The following is a 22056-nucleotide window of genomic DNA, read 5'->3' on the forward strand; positions in this document are numbered from 1 at the left end:
CAGAGAAGGGCCCAGAATTCGGCCTCGCGTGCATTATGCATCAAACGGGGCGCAGAGTGCAGCGCGGCCTCTGGTCAGCGCTTGTCCTTCGGCCCCCGGTCTCGTCACTTTTCGGTCGTATTTCAACCTGAAAAAGCTACGCACGGCGCGGGCGCAATTAAAACGCGCGTACGGCCTGATTAAAAATTGCCGGGTCTCCTTTCGGGACCGCCGGTCCTCCTGAATAATCGAATCGAGGACCCGCGACGCGATACTCCGGGACACGTTCCTGCATACGCGACGAGTCGTAAATAAATAAGCGGACGATTCGAGCAACAAATTCCGCCGCCGGAGCATCCACGTCGCGTTGTGCCTAATTTTCTTACGATCCTGGATGGGACAACGGGATAAATTTAACGTTACTCCCCCGCTTGCAGAGAGATCGTCCACGACCGCCGGTGTTTCGACTTACCTGCACCGAGAAAAAAAAATTCATTCGGGAGTTACGACATTTTATTTGAGGAAAATAATTATTCTTTGAATGAACAAAATATTTCTTCGCTTCAATGGAATTTTTTTACTCGGCATGAGCAGAATATCGACGGCTTCTAATCATCGGTATCTTCGCCTGGGGCGGTCGATCCGTTCGATTTCGTCGGCCAATTCTATCTCCGTAATTCGATTTAATCGATATACCGAACCGAGCCGTGCGTTACGCGAGGCCAGTCGGACCTCGTCTCGTTAAGAAAAGGAGGAAAGGGGTCGAAAGGGGGGTAGAAAAAGAACGAGCGGAAAATTAATAACAAGTCGGTCCTGGCGAAATCCGGAGCGGAGAAAAGGAGGACCTCTCCTGCGGACCCATCATTATTCCCTCGGCGGGAATTCCTCGAAGGCGTCTCGCGCACACTCCCGTCCGGCTGCGTGTTTGTTTAAAAAAGAGGCCGCGCACCGGCGACTGCGGTCGTCCGAAAAAACCGGGGCCGCAGAGCGGCGCAAAAAGCGCGACGAAGAGGCGTCAGCCGCCCGAGGTGCCAAAGGAGAAGCGAGAGGGCGCCGCGCCGCCACAGGGGAAAGTGCACCGCGAGGATAGGCGGAGGCGCCGTTCCAACGGAAAGATATCATTTTTTTTTCCTACCGTTCCGAACTCCTTACCGCGATACCTCGTTTTCAAACGAGGTTAACCTGCGTTTATCGGCGTTTATTCTATTATATATCCGTATCCTTTGTCGTTTGCCGATGGGCAGCCGACAGAAACGCGCGGTTTTCGAACGCAACCGCATGGAGGATATTAATTATGAAATCACGCGGCGTTACGGTCGCGGTTTCTCGACCGATCGAGCAGGAACAGTCGGTGGAAATTCCTGGGGGAATTTTCATCGCGGCTCGTTTTCTCAGGGTGGAAGAAGATGCCGTTTCTCGCCCCGTTTTCTCCAAGTGAGCCTTGGGTATCGATCGCGTAATGATTGGCGTGTAAGTGCACGTCATGTGCCCGAGACACGGGAGACCAGCTCGCGTGTGTGCCGTCATCACGGGCATTGGTCGCTGCGCCGTGTGCATGGTCGATCGTCCGATCGGTTTTGCGTCGATGCACCCGTTGTTCCTCCATCTGCCACGTTCTGGCGATTCTCGTGATTCAGACTGCAAGTCGGAGACCGACGTTTCGGTCCGGTCGAAAATTTCAATGCCACGGAAAAAATGAGAAATTAAGAGGGAAAATTAGCACCTGCCCAAAAACCAATTGTAATTTGAATACTCGTTTAACGACTCCTACGATGCGGCGTCAACTCCTCCTTGATCCTCCTTCCCGAAGGACTAGAATCGACGTTTCTCGCATGCCGATTATCTAATGCACGCCATAGGAATTACACACGCAGGGCATCCCACCTGACCATATCGGGACCCTCGGTGATTGCTATATCCGAACCCTTGTTAAAACGCGTCGACGCCTTCCTTATACAAAATTTGAGGTCCTGCGCGAGAGGGAGAGAGAGAGAGGTGTACACAAAGAGGCTATAAAACGGGTAAAAAAGGGGCGAAACCGGGAGAAAGGCGAGTCGGAAGAGCGCCAAGGAAGACGAGGGCTGACAGCGAAATTGAGTGTGGGCACATTCACGGGGCTTGAGTAAATAATTAAAAAAGAGAAAATAGGTGGGATAAAATGGGAAAAAGAAGGTAGGAAGGAAGGAAGACGGAGGCAGCGGGCCTGAGATTCTCAAAGGGCCGAAGGCGAGCGATCGACCGTCGATGCCAGCCCTCGAGTGTCGATTTTCGATCGATGACGCGACGATTACCAGCGTCATTATCGACCATTATCGCGCCCGATAATTTTCGACCGCGGGGAAGCCGAAGTCACCGATGGCTGATATATAAAGTCCAGAAACGTGCCGCTAATTTTCGTGCCCATCTTCGAGCCAAGGGCCGAATCGCAGGAGATCCGATCGGTCTCATGATAAATTCTCATATTAAATTCCGATAATTTAAAACGGTTAAATGCTAAGCCCTAATCCATATTCCCGTTCTCCGAGACTTCTTTCTGGTTTTGCATCTCCATTTTCGACGGCGATGTCGACGCCGATCGCCTCGAGGACGCGATCGGACCCAAGTAATCGATTTTGATTGGGACCGATCGGGGCTCGTCGCTGCTCGTTAACTCGACACTTAATTTCGGAAGGTGTAGACTTCGGGATCGGGTGGGAAGGTAGAGGATACCAATCAGCGTCGATTCAGCCATAATCGAGTTACTAGTAGCTTAATTGACTTTGCGAACCTCGCGAAATTTCGACGATCCGGTATAGTCCGCGTCGTTTCGCCAGCGTGCGGAAAGCGGAGCGGCCTTCGAAGACTTCGAGCTTCGCCCTCCCCGAAGAGAAACGCTACCGGACGAGAACATTATCAACGAAACGCGAACCACGTAACGGTCGGAGAAATCGAGGTTTTTTCCTTCTCGGTGCTGCTCGCGCCTTCAATTAAGCGTCTTTTTCTCGCGCCAAAATGGCGGCGCACTCGACCTCCGAAGACGCGAAGAATGACGCCTCGGATTCGAGGAACGCTCGCCGTTCCGTGGCAAATCGGAGCCGTGCCGTTATGTCGCGCCTATGTACGCCTGTCGCCGTCTCGAAGGCACCTTTGCTTCGGAAAAAGAGGAGACTTTTTCGCCCCTCTGTTTTCTCAGACAACACGCGAGCGCAAAGGAAACACAAGAGCGAGCGAATCGAGACGGCTGCACAATTAGGTCATTAACACCGGAGCCCGTCGAGGGGCACCTCGTGTGCGAATTTTTCCCACCACCTCGGCCTCTCTCGGCCTCTCCTTCGCGCTTCGGGCTGCCTCCGAGGTGGCTCCTCCGTTTTTCGCTTTGGAGAACAGGTTGTCGAGGCCACTCCCGGCCTCGTTACGCGAGTCCTTCGTGCCGGTCCTCTGCCGACTCCTGCCTGGGTTTATCACCATTTTCCAGGATCCTCCTCGATCGATGGTTGCATACCTTATCTCTCGGGTGTCGAAAGAGCGCCGTCGAGAAAAATAATTTCTCCTTTCTAGGAGCGGGGGAGAAGTCGCCGCGTCGGAATGAAAAATGGAAGGAGTGCCACCTCGACACGCGATATCCGCGCGACTTCTGCACCTCGCAGGACTCGGTCTCGATGTTCGAACCGTATCGTATCGTATCGTTTTTCCCGCTCTCGCAGGTCCCACCCACTTTCCACCCCAGCGGAGTCCTGTCGCTGTCTGCGTCCCTCTGGGCGCTGCGGCGGGATCTGTCTCTTTTTCCCGGCTGATTGTGGAAAAATATTTGTTTTATTAATCAGCGGGATCACGTGGCGACCGGTCTCGCGTCCGATTGTAAACGATACCCCTGAATACGGCCGACTGATCGAAGCGATCGATCGATCGGCGGAGAGCGAGGATAGGACCGACGAACGGATGGCGAATCGGCGAGCGAGATAGGAATCCGTCCCTCTCCGTCTCGGCGCCTCGAATTGCGGCTCGAAGATCGATATCGCTTTGCTATCGATAGCGTTGCGATCGCCTGGTAGCCTTTAAGCCGGATTAGCGGTGACTCGTTGCCGCAGTCGAGAGACCGGCCGCCGGCAAGATTCCCATCGATTAGCTCGCCGATCTCCGTCGCTTTATTATAATAAATATCCCCCCTGGTGATAATATCTGCATAGGGCAGTTTACACGATTAATCGACAAATGTCGCGAGTCAGCCCGGAGGGTCGAAAGGATCGGAGAATGTCCAGCGATCGCGTAACCCACGGTCTCCTTCCTCCTGTTTATCGGTCCTTACAAGACTCGCCGAACGTTGCATTGTATTCCCGTCGGGAATATTTTATCCGGCCGTCCAAAGCCGTCTCGAAAGGCCAGGGCGACGCGTTTATCCAGTGAAATATGCGGTATTATATTTTTTTCGACGGCGTTATCGCTAATAAATCCCCCGGTTCACCGCAATCAGGAGACGGGGCCCCATCGATTAGGTCAACCTTTCCTTTTGGCGCGATAAATATCGACGACAACGTCTTGCGCCGAACTGTTTGCACGATTAATCGGAGAACGGTCACAGCCGGATTTAAATCCATGTGGAGCACGGTCCACGCAGTCGTCCTTTGAGTATCTTTCCCCCGAGGACCCGAATGATTTACACTAATCGGATGACCAATTATCCGCGCTGAAGGTGCGGGGTAAAAAAAAAAAATGCGGTATCGGAGAATTTGGTCCGGACTTTACGCGTTCATTCCTCCAAGGAACGAAATAAACGAGATAAACGGGAGTTTCAAGAGTTTTGCGAGACGAGCTCGGAGACGCCTCGCCGCCAAAGGCGGCCTCCGCGACAATAATTTCCGCCTAACGAGCCGCAGGCGCATTAACGCACACGTAAACGGGAATCGGGGCCATCCGTCATTGCCGAAAGAAATTTAATGGAGCCCCGAAAAAGGAGCGAAAACGTCCGCCCGGAAAGGCGGCGATTCGGCCGGCCGGCCGGCGTCGCGACCCCCGGGAAGCTCGCCAAGACGGTTTTTCTCGCGGGCACCCGCGGCTCGATTTCCGGAACGGAATCTGTTTTCGACACTCTAATCTAGCTCAAACGAAGCAGCCCCGCAGGCGGAATAAATTGGAGCGAATTAATCGTTCGAGTGCGCGAAACCGACGAACGCGAGAATCGTGCATACAGGGTGTTCCAAAACGGACGCTCCGAACGTCGGCGAGCGGTTTAAAAAACGCCCCTGGATAATTATGCGTTTTGGAAGGACTTTAGTATCTCGCTCGTCGGCGGAAATTACGTCGAATTGCTTATCGAGCTTCCATTTCGCGGGACCGCGTATGCCGCAAAAATGGCGGCACTTCCGTCTCCGCGTCCCCCTGTCGCGCGTTTAAACCGCACTCTCCGCACAGTCGATAAACCGCGCGATTAAAACGCCCAGACGGATTTAATTGTACCAAACGGGGAAGCGTCGTAAAACGGGCGGAGAGAAATTGCGCCGGAAGAGTAGACACACTCCGGAATGGTTTATTCTCTTTTCGAGGAGGGTGTACACACACTCGCGGCGGGTTCGACCGTGCGCCAAGGGGTTTAATTACAAGACCGACTCGTTATGTCGGATAAGAAGTCGCGATCCCAGAGGGGGCAGGAGTAATTTCTCTGGTTACCGGGGAAATAGTGTACGTAAAAGGAGAAGAGCGGCCCGGTAGGCTCTTTCGCGAAAAAGGCCCGCAGAGGTCGGCCGGCCTCGCATTTTGAAGAAACTCGTTTCGCCAAAGTGGAGGAACTTCTTGGCGGGCCACGCGGAGGCTCTAATTGAACCTATTAAATTAAGAAACCATCCGAATAATTAAGGCTCGCGGGTATTTCCGCGAGTATCGCCCGAGTGTCGCTGCCAATCAATTCCGAGTTACTTAACAAACTCCTCGTTTGACGAATCGATCGTTAATATCCTTTCGCCTTGACCCTTCGACCCGAGGGTCCACTCAGGGGACAATATTTGACCAAAGACATGACATTTGTCCGAGCGCAAAAGATTAACGACTCGGAGACTCTCATTTGCGTGCCACCCGCTCTTTGAACGCGCGAGACGCTGTTTAATAATTTATATTATAAAACAAGAAATAATTTTCATTTAATCCCTCTTCCCAGATAAAAGCTTCTTCCCGGGCGTGCCTTTGCAGCGAGGAAAAAAAGTACGAAGCAGGGTCTCCGGGAAATACTGTCCGTTTCATTAGCATCCCCGAGGGGGTTCCGACGTCGCGGCTCGCGGAACTCGAGGGAAATTCTTCGCGAACTCCCCCTCCTCTTGGAGGTGTCGGCGATCCGAGGTGCATCGGAAGATGCACGGGATACTGCATAGGAGATGCAGCTCCGTTTGGAGCGCCTTCGGGTACCACGGGCGCAATTTAATCCTCCACCTGCTCGTCGCTCGTGGGGACTCGGCGGGTTATCTTTGATCAGAAATATGTTAATTGCATTCCACGTTGTTCCTGCGTCAGGTGAGATAACGGGCTTGAGGATTTAATCCGGAGAAATATCTTTTATGGGTATTTATTTAAGACGCGTAAGCGGCTCGCCGGGAAATGGACGAGGGGAAACCGAGGGCCAGGATGCGTCCTGGGGACGTCCTTCGAGACGTCCGGGGAGACGCATAAGTGGCTCTCGGAACGGACCGATAAAGGAGCCAATCGCGGCCGATCTGTAGCAGGCTCCTACGGAATCCCGGCCGAGATTTAATCGCTCGGCCGCCGATTTGCCCTCCTGGGGCGACCATTGTCCCACGTTTCGGGTCTCCTGGGAATGCCGTTTCGAGACCGAGCCAGGATTTCCAAATTGACGATCCGTAATCGATTTCGAACCTATTCCGAGTAACGACGTCGTTTTGATATTCCTGGGCCTACGAGCGGTTCTTTTTTAAAGGGATCTGCGAATATACCCCGAGAAAAAAAAAATCACTCGACTGAAAGAATTATGTATCGTTGTCTGAATCATATACATTTGCAAGACACAATTATTTCGTTGAGAAAAAAAATTATATCCGTGACTTAAATCTTGTTTACTCTTCCTGACATTTCTTTCAGCGTACTCGATCGCAGGATTTTGCTGCAGCAATGCACATTTCTTTGAGTCAACCAATTTTTTTATCTCAGTGTATAAATAATGGAAGGCTTTGCAAGTCGGCGCGGAATCCCCTGGGAATTCGGACAATGAGCTTGTCAGATAATTACGCCACGTCAGTCGTGAAACGGGCTCTGGTGGGAAAAAAAAAAAACGCAGCCAATCGCCGATGACTGACGCACCATCGATCGCGTTTAATGCGGCTTTTGCGGCGGACGTTGACGCGCTGCGCTGTTTCATAATTTGTTGAAAAATTGTTTCTTGCCGCGTCACGGGGATTCCGAATGGTCGGCGTCCTCATTAGTACCGCCATCGAGATGTACCGTCAATTTCTAATGGCTGTGACCTATTCGATTGCCCATGGCATGCCTTTCAGTTGCGGAACTGACTAGGAAGAAATCGTGCAGTCATTTAGTACGAATTTTTTAAACATGGGTTTATGCTCTCCTAATTCACCTGCTAGATTTTTCATACGGCATGTTATTAATTAGCTCCAGGAAGATAGAGAGTTAGGACGCATAATGATCAATGATTTAGGCGAAATCCGATTCATACGCGAGACGTCTTCCGCGAACCGCGCGCAATCCGCGTTTGCATGCCGACCGATCGTGTGCGTTTAATTAGCTCGGTTAGCTTGTTCCGAACAGATTCCCCTTCTAATCCAGATATTTGTTCGAGCAAGGCTTCGTTAGCAGATCGTTGCCGCTTGTGTTGACAGAATCTCACATCGAACTACGTGCGATGTCTGTTCGCTGATCTCTGTGCAAGAACCGCTCCCACGAGTTCTCTTAACAATGGTAGAAACGGTCGATATATTAGTATTTATTTATTAACGAAATTCAATGGAGAAGGTAGGCCTTTTTATTTCATCGGAAGTGAAGAAATTAAGTAGGGGCATGGAAATAATCCGTATTTACTCCGAGCGGTAAGCCAACTGCGACTGGAAAGGAAAGGGAAATAAATATCGCTTAATATTTTATTGAGACTCGTAAGGAGGCGCGGGAAAAAAAATGGCGAATTTCTAAAAAGTCGGGAAAACCTTTTCAGGGAATTTCTTCAGGCCGGCTTCTCTTCTTCCCGTTGTCTCTTGACTTTTCTCGGGGCTTGTTTTCTCCTGATATTTTTTCTCCAATCGGCAAACACGACGTAGAACCTCTCTCCTTGTGTATTCTCGCCTCGAGGAACCCTCGACGAGGCATGCGAGGTCCAAAAAGACGCAATCAACGCGATATCCAATGGGTAAAGATTTTTTCGAGGTCCTGCGGACCTCGACGTCCTGGGGAAGGAGCACTCGGAGCAGAGATCTCTCGAGATGCTGCATAACGAGTGCTCTTCAAGGTCAAGGCATTTTGGAGCACCTCGAGTGGACGAATCCTGAGCAATACGTTCGGTCGGGATTTCCTTAATGGTGGACCTCGTTGGTGAAAGAACCAACGCACGAGTCGCTCTAAATAACGACGTCTACGGGAACGTGTGCAAATGGCACCTTCAAATCCGTAGAAATACTTCCCGGCGACCGATTTCCGAATCTCGTGGATAAATAAACCGTCGATCTTCGTAAATCTTGCCGATGCAACGGTTTGCATAAGGTACAATGATCCGGATGTTTCCCGGAGAAAATAATTATTCCGCAGAAATTGAACCCCGTCGCCATTAGGATAATGGTCACGATAGACACGGTAATAAAAATTCGATGATTGCGGGCTCTATCACGGTCTCCGTGGGACTTTTTCAATCTAAATGCAAAGCAATACAAACTTTCCGGAGAGCCAGCTGGAATAATGAATAATGAGCAAGTCTCCATAATCTGAAATAAGCGATTCGAACGGGTCCCTTAGAAGCATTTCAATCTCTTAATTCTACCGTGGGCCGATCCACAAACTAATAACAGTGGTATCCATTTCCGATTTCCGGCGCGAAATCATATTTCGGAGGGACTTCGAGCGAAGTCTCTTTCCGTGAGGATCTATCGAGGTCTACCGAGATCTCCAGGATTTGTCAAATTTCCAAAGTCCTTCCACCTCGTCGAAATCGTCTCGCGTAACGCTAATCCGTAATTCGTTAATCCGCGGAATAATTAGCCGATTCGAGCCCACCTACTAATTCGCAGTTGGCAATGTCGAGTTATCTGCGGAATTAATTCCGCGGGCTGCCGTGACTTATGCAACGCTGCACAAAGAACGATAATTAACGAGATGTGCGAAGGGATTACCCACGGAGGTTCGCAAAAGGATAGCTCGCCGTTTACTCAATTTTAAATTCAACGTTAATAATCGCTTTGACATCTTATCCTTGCCGAGGACGTTCTCCGGCCTTCCTCTCTGCCACCGTCCCACGAATCTCATCAACGAACCGCGTGAAAAAAGAACCGCTTATAAAAAATGCGGTAACGTCAATTTCTCGGTAATTTTTCTCATTAGACGGAAGCACCTTTGCCAACTAAGGACGACTTTAAATTTGGAAAGGAAAATTACGTTTCCTGGCAATACACAATGAAAATTTTTTCCTCAGGGTAGCGACGTTGTATTCGTCTTTTGCGCATCCTGCTCGTTCCTTAATTAATTTTAATTTAATATCATTAATTACTCAATGGAATTACGTTTTGGAGGCATCTCGCGTTCTCGCTGGTCGGTACCTAGGATTTTTAGCCGGTGAGTGTCCTTCGAATTTAAAAATGGCAGACACGAGTCCATATTCGCCGAGGAGAGTTTTCGTAATATCGGGTCCCTACAAACGCGAATACAAGTCGATCGATCCGGCCTGCATGCCGGGATTAAACGGAAACACGCGTGACGCGTCCGCGACATCCGCTTTCCGTTGCACCGTGGGCTGGTCCAAGTAATTTCGAAATTCGGAACTGTACACCCTGCGTTCCCCTCGGGCCTGCCGAGTCGGTTTGACAGGACCGGAGACGAATTCGGACGATTAGGCGACCGAACGCGGAGGACGTTCGCTGGAAAATCCACCCTAACGAGACGAAGCCGCCTCTATCTGGTCGGACACACCAACGTTTCCTCCATTTCCTCAATTTTTTTCCCCAAACTATCCCCGTAGAGTCGGTATTTTTTCCCAAATTTCCCACGTTTTCTCCCTTTTTCCCCCGCTTGTTGAAATCGATGCACTACGGTAGGGTTTGTAATATCTTTTCAAATTGTTTGATAAAATGGCCCGCTCGACTATTGAACGAGGTTTTACCCGACTTTTCACGAAACTGTCGGCGAAAGGTGGCGCTTAATTGACACGAGATCGCTTTTTGCCCGGTAACTTTTAACGGCGCACCAGTGCTCGTTGGGACGCGTTATGGCCGTGTTAAACTAGCTTTTCGACGACGGTAACGTCGGATCGCCTTTATCGATGAGATTCATTGGCTGTTAAATAATTTCATTATTTTATTATACGATTACCCGAGGTTTTCGCGTTACATTTAATAACGCGCGCGCGAGATACTCGCCCGGCTAGTGGTTGGGGGGTTTAATGCAATTATCGAATTCCACTGAGATTTACATTATTTTTCATTCGAATTACCGGCTCGGTAAAATTCACGCGAACTTGCGCGATAAATCTGTGCGCGGATGAAGTGCGTCGGTCCATAAGCAAAGGTTACCGCGCCCCGGATAACTCGTACGAATTTTTCATAGACAGGGAAATTCTTTTTTTCCACGGCAAATCCACGTCCCAATAAAAAAAAATTCAATTCAATCACGGAATATTCCTCGGTCCATTTGGATGCAAATCGGTCCTAAACCGGCGTTAATACCTACTGTTCGCAGCTGGAGGCGTCGGAGGAACACGAAAGCTATGCAATTTTTAAAATGGCTCCGCTCTGGTATTATTCGAATTAAATAGTGGACCACCGGTGATAGAAAATTCGAGTCTCCGTCGCCGTCGCCTTTTTATCGGCGACTCGTCGCCAGGGGGCCGAAGCGCGACCGAAGATGTTTCAGCTTTAACGAGGACCTGTTCTTTATTAACTGGAGGAAAACCAGGGCGACTTCTGACTCGGTTATCGGGCCTCCATGTTTCAAAATTATTTCTGCCCTGCTCGAGATATCGTTACCGCGGCCATATTTCCCGGCTGCCCCCCGCGGGATATCGAAAATCGAAGGGGAGCTTCATCTTTCCAGGGAACAAAAACGTCTTGGTGTTCCTCCTCCACTACGCCGAGGACGTCGAAGAGACGTACCCGGTTCGCTTAATAATTACCCGCCGTCTTTGCCGATAAAGTCAGCTACCGCCGCCAAAGAACGGCCGTCAAAAGCCGTGTCGACGGATCGCTTAATTGGACTCCCGGAAATCCTCCGAGTCGCTCCACGCCGTTTTTCCCTTCAATTCGAAAAATCGTTCGCGATACTTCGATACACCGAGGAACCGTTGATAAATGTGTCCCCGTTTCATTGGGCTCGCGACGCACTTTAAAGTGATATGAAATGGTCTTATACATATGTATGAAACATTTTCATAACACTTTAACGGCGCCGTCCTGGTTTTCTTGTTCCCCGCCAAGTTAAATGAAATTAGCCGTCATTTATATAGCTCGCGATTAACGATTGGCCATAAGTCGGCGAAATGAAGCCCGCAATGCGAGAGAGGACCCGCGAAAATATGCGCGGCCATCCGCAATAAACTAGACTCGAAATCGCCGCCAACCGAATTACCCGTCGCAGTGTCGGCGGCGCCGGGCCGTTTGAAGCCGTTGAGTTACCGCCGGCATATTAAACGTCCAGGTGTTATTTCGCTAATTATAAAGCATAATCGCGCGACAAATGTCGCCCCGCGAGGTCCCCTCCGTTAAATGGACCGCTCGGGAGTTCTCGGTAGATCACGCTTGATTCGCCGTTTAATTTCCACCGCGGTTTACTTCCGAGAATAATGTCCCTCGCTTGTGCGAAAATGACGTTTCCCCGTGCCCCGAATCGTCCCCTGGAGTACTCGATAATTCTGCAAATAAAAGTACCGATTTGTCGGTGCTTGCTCGCGTTGGCGACTGGAACGTGTCATTCTTTTTCCCGGCAGAAGCGTATTTTCCCATAACCCTTTAACTACGGTGGAATGCTAATATTTTATGTAAATACGGTATTCATTTGTCGCATGGTATACCTGGGAATGAAGCGGCAACTGTAGTGGCGTTTCGTAATTAAAGGGTTAATTAAACGAGGATCTCCGGTTCGAAAAGGGAATCGTCGCGCATACCGCAGACCGAGAGCGCAGATAGGGAGATCGATAGGGAGTCAATAGTTGCCGTCTGCATCGGTGTAATCAATTATTTGGACCGCGTTCCTCGGAGGTTTGCTCGTTGGGGGAGGGCGGGGTGGGGGAAAAAAAAAGTATCCTCCGTGTCTTGTCCTCGTTAAGTCGGCGGAATGTGGGAAAACGAGAGGCCAGAGGAAAAGGGACGCGCGGAATGTAGAACGCGGGTCGTGATGGAAGGAAGATAAAGACGCAAATGGTGCAACTCGACGCAGTCCGGAAACGCCGTATTCGAGCTTAAGGTTGACCTGGAGAGGGAAGTAAAATAACTTTCACCCCCTGCAGGAGCTCGCAGGGTGGAATCGGCGATCGGCTTCCGAGGAATACTGGCCCTGAAAATTCGCGACCCCCCAGATGTCTCGGTTTGTCCATCCCGTTTTATTCCTATAAATTCGCGGGAGGTCCGGCGATCCCCCAGGAGCTGCGGGGAGGGGACTCGATCTTAATTCCAGACGGGAAAAAAGGATCCCCCGGGGCACCGAGTGTCCTCCTGGAAGGCCCGACCGGCCCTTAACGAGGAATTCTCGATTGAATTCTTCGCGGAGCGATAATCGATCCGGGCTTCCATTTCGGCCGGTTAATGAGAAGACGAGGGCACGGGAAATAAATCGACGCGGACGACGGGGCCTCGGAAAGAAAAAAGGGGGGCGGCCGAAACCTACAAGGTGAAATATAGAATCGGTCCCATCCCGAGCAAAGATTCGCCCCGGGCTCTTCTGGCCGCACTATTATACGCGTCCATTCAATTCGCAGGGATCAAGCGATTTCCGCTGCGCGGTGGCGGCCGGGACGGAAAAAAAGGCGCCGTGCGTCGGGGGCAGGGCGCCGGAAAAAAAATAAAAACCGGAAAAACGACAATACAAAACGCGGAAAGAGAGCGCGGAAAAAAAAAAAGAGGCGATCGCCCCGACGTATAAATCCCCGGGATTAAATGAACTTTTCGTTTAATATCTACAATTCAATCTACAAATGGGCCCGACCGGCCGAGCAGCCCCGCTTTATCGCGCTTATACGCAATACAAATTTGTAATGCGTGCAGAATTTTGACGTATCGGCGCAGTTCGGCGCACGTGGCGATGGCGAGCGAGCGAGAGGTCGATGGAACGAGAGAGCGAGAGATCGAGGGAGCGAGAGGACCGCGAAACGAACGAGGGAGAACGAGATCGTGTAAACGCCTCACCCCCTAACCACCACCCACCACCCTCCACGAGGGTGTTTCGCTATTTGGTCCCGTATACGTGTTTTATGCCAAAATCGGGTCGGAGGGCCGCCCGGGCCTCGGCAAATTTGCCCGGGAACTGCCTCGTCGGACAGTGCTTAACATCGGCTGTCGATGATAATTTATTATTACGCCTGCCTCTATTGCGCGTAATCTGCGTCACGTTTTACAATTTGCCCGAGCTGCGCCCACGTAGCGCCGACCGCGTCCACTCTTTAATTACGTTCATCCGATTAATCGTCTAATGACGTTGAAAGTCGCAATTCTCGACCACGTGCCTCGCGGGATGCCCGCAACGGAGGAAAATGCTCCTCGTAATTACCTAATTCCGGCGTCAGTCCAAACGAGTTGCAAGCGATGCCGCGTCGAGGCTGATCCGAAATCTTTTATTTCCCGCATATTTTGTTTGATCGCAAAACCGATGGACGTTCCGGGCGTCGCTGCAAAAGTTTGCCGTTGATCCGGAATTTTTCGAAATTTCCGCATTTTTTCTCGGTCGCGGAATCGGTGGACAGTGGCAAGCGAAACTCGGTCGAATTTTGGAATTTTGGAATTTTTGGGTTTTGCGATTCGAGCGAGTCGAATGTCGATTTGTTGAGGGAGGTGACTCGAGGAGGTGCGGAAATCGGGGCAAGTTAATCGCGCATCCTAGAGATGATCTCTCGGGTTCGGACGGCGTGAAGCTCGCCGCGACGTTCGGAGCACCTCGACGTCGGCGTCGTCGCCCTCGTCGAGCAACGTCTTCGACGTTTAAGCCGCTTAAGTTCCTCGACCTCGTCCGCCCCCGACCGCCGTGCTCGCTCGTGTTCAATAAGGTATTCAATAAGGTTCCCCGTAGTCCCGGGAGATTACGGGCATTCCAATCAAATTACAACACCTTAGTCGGCCGATAAGGCTTCGCCTCTCTGTTTCTAATAACCCCGAGCCACCTCCATCGCCGAGCCCCGCCCCGTGTATACCGCTCCTTAAGGCCGCGACGTATACTTGCCTCGCACCGTACCTGCTCCTTATTAATCCTCGGAGAGGTCGGACAGGTGCGGCCGCTCTCGGTTACGCGGCCCGCGAGGCGGTACTTCGCCGAGATCCGCAAGGGCGACCTTAATTAGACCCGGGTGCCTTAATTGAAAGGGAATCGGTGCGTCGGGGGAGAAATCGCCCCCTCGTTTCCAAAGGGGTGGCCGACCTCTCGACTGCGCACCAATGGAAGCGGTCCGCATCGATACGGATACGGAAGCGAACGAATACCCGGGATGAGAATCTAAATCTAAAACCTTCCATCGGCGCGCGAATGTCCCTCAATTTACGCGGAGTATACGTTCGAATACTGATTCGAATGAAAATCGCGCAATTAAAAAAAAATATCCCTCCGTTGCTCTCGCGGCCGCGCCGCGCGTTCTCTCCTTCTCGCGCGGGCCGACTTTTCATTAGGATGGCAGAGTTGTTTCGCTCATCGGACAGCCAATCTGCATAATGCGAGTTCAGTCGAGTGTCGGTTCTCACGGGAGTGCATCTTCGCGTAAAGAGACTCGGTGTACGCGACGGCCATTGTTGCCCGGTCACGTTCCCGGCCGCGCCAGCCATGGCTGACGTCTTTGTCCTTTCCGACTCTCGCCGCTTCTCTCCTCGTCTTGGCTGCATCTTGAAGCGATCGATCTTCGAGCTCTGGGACCGGCGATCGACGCGACGATTCTTTTTTTATCGAATAAAATTCACGTCGTCGCGTCTACGTGTTCTATCGAGTCGGTGGAAATTTAGACGTCACCGCGGAGCGTGGAACTCGACGAAAGGGAAGGATCCTTTCGGGAGAGACTTCGTGACTGATTTTACGAGCGTTACGAGAGGGCCTCGATGCGTTAGGATGGTAGAGAAGGCCGATCTTTCCCGGGAAAAGATGCGGCCTGGGAACCCACGTGGGTGGCAAACACTCGGATAAATTTCGGAGCAGCCTCCACCCTTTCCTGTCGTAGAGTTCCCCGCCTTACGGGCTCTCCCGCGGCTTACTTGAAATTTTTATCATCCTCCCGCCTTGCGAGCTGCGAGAACCAATTACGAGGCTCCCGCCCGGTCTCCGTTATTGCCAACGAGTGGACCGGAATTGAATCTCGAAAAATCGCGGGATGTCTTAATTAAAACGAAAGTGAAAAGAACGGGGAATTACCCGCCGCGACGCCCTCAAAACGGCCACTTGAAACATAACTTGCGGAGATCGATTTTCGAGCCGGCGTCGATCATAAAGGATTCAGAGGGCGCTAGGCAGCTGTCGGAATCGGTTTACAAAAATCCATTACGAATGGACGAGGCAATTTTCTATCGACTGGGTCGCCAAGTTCCGATGCGCCAATAAAGTATTTCTATGGTTCAAGGATATTCTTTTTCTCGGTGCAGGATGGCCGTTTACGCGTCGCGCAATTTCCAACCCCGACTAAAACACCGTCCTTACGACTGCTCTTCCCGATGTCCCCTGTCCCATTAATTTCTACAAAAACCGTATTCGACAACAGTTATCCGTCGAACAACGAGGCACTCCTGACGTGGTACCGGGTAGCAAAAAAGTAGACCGGAAGCGGAAAGCGCCAAAAATACGGAGGGTTTCGGGCGGATAGGGGTGGAGGAGGGTGTCGGTATCGAGCCGCGGAGATCCCGCGCGGATGGACGGTGTAATTTTGGAGCGGGCCGCTGGGCAAACGCGCGGCCTTCGGCTTCGGAAGGCAGCTAAAAACACGGACGCAGGGGATGTACGCAGGCGACGCGTAAGCGCTGGGACTGACAGGCTTCGTGCGTTATCCGACAAGTCCGGAACACACCGGGAAGCCTATTACGCGGTATCCGCCAGGGTGGCCATACGGTTTGACCAAACGACAACGCAGCCGGTCCGCGGTTCCGCGTCCGCCGTTGAATATCGTGGCAAGAGCCCCTGGGATCGGCGAGTTCCTCGAAAAATTCCTAGAATCCCTCCTGCGGAAAGGCACTGCGGAGGGACGCGTATTCCAGTCCCTCGACGTGCCTCCGCGGAATTCCTGCGATACTTTCCGTTCGCGAGCTTTCCGCCTCCTCTTTACGAGCGGTTTGTTTTTTATCGCGGTCTTTCGCCGCCCAAGTTAGAACCCCGGGGACGAAGGACGGATCGCGACACCCAGGGCGGTCGATTTCCGCTCGGTCGTCCGGGAATCGCGACGGCGACGGGGAAGGGGATCCCATTGTCGATGGAGCGATTCTTAATGGAGGCTCCTCGACGATTAGCGCTTTCGGACGCGCGTCACGTAGTCCCCGCGCGCCGGTTTCCCGAGACGCCAGCCGCCCAGCGCGATGCGTCTCCGTTGCGGAATGGCCGGACCGATCGCCCCCTTGGAATCGTTTTTCAAATCCTGCCCCTCGCTGCGAACAATCGCCCGAAACCTCCCTTTACGTTCTGCGTGCTGGAAGGCACGTTCCTTTGTCCGGGCGGCGACCCTTGCGAAACGTGACAATAAGTTAATATTTATATACCCATTCCGGGGAGTTTATCATCCACCGTTGTGGGGATTGGATCGACGGTAAAGCTTAGATTTACCTGGATTTTATGATATATTTCGGAAATAAGGAAACTACGCGGAAGGACGCGCGGTTGAGATATTATTTCCAGAGCTTTTAATAATCGTTCCGACTGCTTTTTCGCGGAAGGAAGTCCTTCAAGGGGGGCGGAAAAAATGTGTAAACTCGAAAGCCACCGACGCCGCCGCGTGTGGCTTCGCCGGGCACGAAGACGCGCGGCGTCCGCGGAAGATCGATGCGAGCGCCGCCGGTAAACCCGTGAGACGCGTCGCGACGAGGCGGGGGGCGTCCGTTCTTTCGGTCTCTGATCCCCGTAGACGTTTATAGCGTTTAATCCGCGACAAGGCGATTAGTGGGCGACCGAGTCGCGGGCTCGCGACCGCCGCCGGTGGTCGCGCGAAATCGGAAGCGCACCCCTAAAACTCGGATTTGGGTAAAAAATGAACGAGCCCCTTAAACTGATTAAAAAACCGAACTGCAAGAGCGCGACACGTCATCCCCGAGGGATTGCTTAATCGTGAATTACCTGATAATTAATCGGCGAAGGTAAAAGCAACTGCGCGCATTTAGGATTTTCTCCCCTCGATTCGAGACCGAGAGGCTGTAACTTTAATCCGGGGAAATGTAGTTAGTCCTAGGTACAACATGCTCCCTGACAGGCGGTCAGCTTAATGCCTACTTTCTTTTTAATCCTGTTTATTACGAGCATAATCAATGTAATGTGCCCGCTTGAGCGCGGTTCCGTGTAACGCGGTTCCCGCGAACTCACACGGAGGAAATAGGACGTGGTAAAACCCGCAATAATGGCATTGCTAATTTATAATCGCGTGGGCAGTGTTACTCCTTCGGTTATAAAATGTGCAACCGAGGTATAAGTATCCGTAGAGACTTGGTCGCGAGTGCGCTCCGACCTGCTCGTTTAAATAATCTAGTCACCGTTCGCGTTACTCCAATTTATCACGTTTATAACTCCCCGACTCGTATCGAACCGTACGTTCTCCAGATACGCTGGGAAAACGAATATTATTCAATGCACATTTTATGCCCCACAATTAGCGCAATTAATCGACGGGGAGTAATTATAAAACTCGCGGTGTTTTCCCGATTTAAATCGACGAGCCTCGTTATTGGCAGTAAAGTGGAATTCTTGCTCGCTCGATATCTACCCGGAGAAAATGAAATTTTCACTTCTTTTGCACATCTCTGATAAATTATTCCTCTTACCGCAGGAAATTGTTGCAAATAATTGTTTTCAATATTTCTGTTCCTGGATGAAAATTTTCTCGGTGCATTTTCAAATGTCCGCGCTTATTGAGGGAATGAAGTTTCCTATTCTGAATTTTTTTCCCGCCCGTACGATTTGATCTAGTCTCGCAGCGAGGTGGAAACATCGAGAGAATGTATTTTCAATTAGATCCGAATTCGAGTCGACTCCCGATGCGCGTCGCATCGATTAGGGCGAGTGATTAGCCGGCCCGTAGTAAATCATAGTGATCCCGCGGCGTCGGCGTCGAGCCGAGCGCTCCCGAGGATTGCCGAGCGCGGCCGAAAGGCGCCGCTACGAAGTCGCACGACTTGAATGGTTTCAGTACCGAGCCGCCGCGGGTGATGGCTCGACGTGTTTCGCGCACGCGGTAGGGGTGGATTCGTCGTCGAATGGTCTGACTGGTTCGGAGCCGCGCCACAAGGTGATCGCCGTGCGTGAGAAGCCTCGTGGCAATTTATACACAGAATATAACCATCGCGTAAAGTGCACGTCCGAGGATAATCCACCATGCACCGTGGTCGATCGATTTATCTCGAATTTCGCCGATACTAGCCATCGCCTAACCAGGGACTGCCGCCGATAATCGTAGTTGAAAAAAAAAAGAGAGGCCTACTCTAAACGACGATAATCCAGAAATTCTCGCCTAATCACCTGATAACCCGTGCCGAGAAATCTAAAATCAGCATCGCGATTGAAAGCTTTCAAAGCCTAAAGATCCACGAATAAAATTATTCCTCATCTTCCGGGAGACGAGGACCACTGCCCCATATTTTTAGGAATTTATTACGTTGGAAAAATCATCGAGAGATAAACTATAAAGCGATTGAACGGTTACGTCGAACGTGTATGGGCGTGCCGATCGGAGAGAGGAATTCTCCCGTTTCGAGGATGCTTTTATTTTGGTCCTGGCTAGGAGGATACCTCTAAAGTTTGTTTTGGAAAGTACGCGGAGAAAGAGGCTCGAGGAATTTGGGTGAACGTTCCATGGCACCGAGGTTTCCCTGAACGCGATCCAGGCGACCCGAGGGTGCACCGGGACGCACCCCCCAAGTGCGCATGCATTCACTGGAGGGAATTTATTTTTCTACGTAGCCCCCCGAGTGCCAAATCGCGTAGGCGAGTCGAAAAAGGGGCGCGGAAGGAAGGGAAACAAAAATCGGAGGGAGAAAGGAAAATATGCGCCGATGCGCGGCATATCGGACACCGGACCGCACTCCGGCCGAGCAGCGCTCGAAAACCGGAAGGGTCGACCGGAGGATCCAGGATTAAGGCGAGAAGGGATCGAACGCGGCCTCGTGGATCGTTGATATTTGCCTTTGAGAAGTGGAGGACCCTGGAAAATTCGATCCTCGATTTATATCGACCTTTGGCTAGACAAATCGAATCTTGGCTCGGCCGGTTTATTCGCGTCGATTAACGAGCACTGGAAGGTCGAGATTTACCGGTCGTCGGTGCCTCGCCCGGACGGAGAAGAACAGAGGAAGAACCCAAGAGAGATCGTCACCGGGCCGAGGAACTCGCTCCGGAGGCTTTCGACCGAGCTGTCGGCGGCTGCGCCACTCGCCGAGAGGAAGGAGAGGAAGAATCGCGAGAAATGTAGGAAAATCGGGGAAAATCGAGGAAAATCACGAGGGACATAATGAATCGTAATTGATGTCGGCGAATGGCCGATTAGCCGCGTCGAGCGCTTTCATAAAATAAATCCCGATCGGCCCCGGCCGATTGACGGGACGGGTCAATCGACGTCGGCGCAACCATGGACGCCGGTGGACGGGCGTAAATCACTCGATTTTCGCCGGCTGATTCGGCCGATCGCAATTACCGGCCGATCGATCGGCTCCTCCCATACTCGGGAGGTCGAGGCTGCGGAAAAGTTGGACCGGCTGATTCGATCTCGCGGCCGGGCGATGCGAGGGAGGCCGGGCCGCGATCGGACGCGAACCGCGAGTTCGCCCGGTAACACGTAACGATCGCTCCGATTCCGCGACTCGCGAGCCCCGCGACATCCGCCGAACCTCGACTCGGCCGCAAACCCTTCGCCGGAGTTCTGGTGCCCGTGCCGCAGTGACGACGGAAAATGTGGTGGTGTTTTGCGACAATAATTTTGGTCCTCCGCGCCAGCGCGGAGTACTCCAGGGTGGAGCTCGCCGACCTCGACAGACCGAGTAAGTACTTGTCTTCGTTTTCTTCTTCCAAACGATGACATTACTCGGTCTGACATTTCTTTGGACCTATTCGAGCGCAGGATTTTAATTCTGCAATACATGTTTCTATGAGTCACCCAATTTTTTTCCTCGATCTTTCCGGGACGGAGGGTGGTTTTGGGTTGAAATTAGAAATTTTTTTATTGGCTGAAATGTTGATGGATGTCGGAGTTTTCGAGGTTGGGAGCATGGAGAGTATTCAATTATAGGAGTCGAATGTCTTTCGGTGGTCATTCGCGATCGCCTCCGGCGGTTCTGGACGAGGACCAGATGCTTATGCTAATTCCGCGACAAAATGTCCTGACGTAACATCTCGGATCTCGGGCCTCGGAATCCGCTCGGCCGGATCGGGAAGATACTTCTTCATTTCGCCCCGTCGACGCGTCACGTTTTCTCCTTTCTTTATGGCCCTACCGAACGCGACGCGTATACCCGCGCGGAATCGCATTCCGCCGATGATCGAAGCGGCTTCCGACTAAACGTATGGACGAACGGTGTTCCGGATTAAAGGTTTAACGGTTGATACTAGTCGAAGGCGTCGAGGAGAATACGTTCTCCGTCGAGGAAGTCCTACCCCACCCGACCTCGGTTTTTATTGGCCGCGCGAAAGGTGGAATAGTTTTAAATAAAAAAGCAGAAACGAAAGGAGAAATTACGGTGCCTGTTTGGAAGCACGAATAGTCGGCCATAAATCCGCAAACACCGGGGGAGGCGCTTCCTTACTTTCCGCCCGAGATTTCTCGGATTTCAATCGCGCCCGATCGACTCGCGTGTCTCTCGGGGATGTGGAGTGCAATGGGAGGAGAGACGACAGAGATCTCGATCGATTCGATCCGAGGGCCGGGAAAGATATCCCTCCGCGAATAACCGGCGATGGGTGAGCCCGTTCGATTAAACCGCGGCAATAATCCGCCCGCGGATTTATGGCCGGTCGATAAAGGAAGGAAAGGGATATCTTCGAGATAAGAGTCGAGATTCTCGGGCACGACACGATCGCGACCAATGACGAGCCAAATCGGTCTTGATCCTGGTCTTACACTTTTTCTAAGATTTCATCGTGAATCGCGACTCGACTCGACGCAATGCGATTTCATTTAAATTCGATCCGATCGCCGATCGAAGAAATCCACCAAAGGGGGCGTCGCTTCCCCGTGGGAACGAGGAAGTCGTTCGGAAAGTTTGGCGCTCTCGTTTCTTGACTCGGGGTAGGTCTCTTGCGGCGAATCCGCGGCGGTTTTACGCGGCTCAAGTTTAGCGCCGCGCGAACGACCGCTGCGGGCCCGTCGACGAAATTATTGCGCCCGTTGGGGCGTTTTATACTGCCCGGAATTTCATTTCACCGGCGAGCGCTTTGAAAAGACGGATAACGGTCCTCCTAGTGTCGAATACGCGCCGCCGCGGCCCGTTTTGCGGAATTTTTCGAAGGATTCTACCCTCCCCCAAGAATTCGCAAATTGCGCGGATTCCGCCGGCCCGTTGTTTCGAGAGATCGAAACGTCGCCCGCGAGCGGTC

The 22056-nt window shown here is 51.9% G+C and overlaps 1 protein-coding gene across 1 annotated transcript in view; it reads left to right on the forward strand.

The window, feature by feature from the left end:
- The first annotated feature begins 20416 nt into the window (after positions 1 to 20416).
- The window catches only part of LOC105702373 (hemicentin-2), a 60646-nt gene continuing 59006 nt past the window's right edge, over positions 20417 to 22056 (forward strand). Inside the window, exon 1 of the mRNA XM_012429885.2 lies at positions 20417 to 20504. Coding sequence (XP_012285308.1) covers positions 20417 to 20504 — 88 coding nt within the window. The remainder of the gene's footprint in view (positions 20505 to 22056) is intronic.

Source organism: Orussus abietinus, unplaced genomic scaffold, assembly GCF_000612105.2.
Source record: "Orussus abietinus isolate OABI.00-Male unplaced genomic scaffold, Oabi_2.0 scaffold17, whole genome shotgun sequence".
Classification (NCBI taxonomy): domain Eukaryota; kingdom Metazoa; phylum Arthropoda; class Insecta; order Hymenoptera; family Orussidae; genus Orussus; species Orussus abietinus.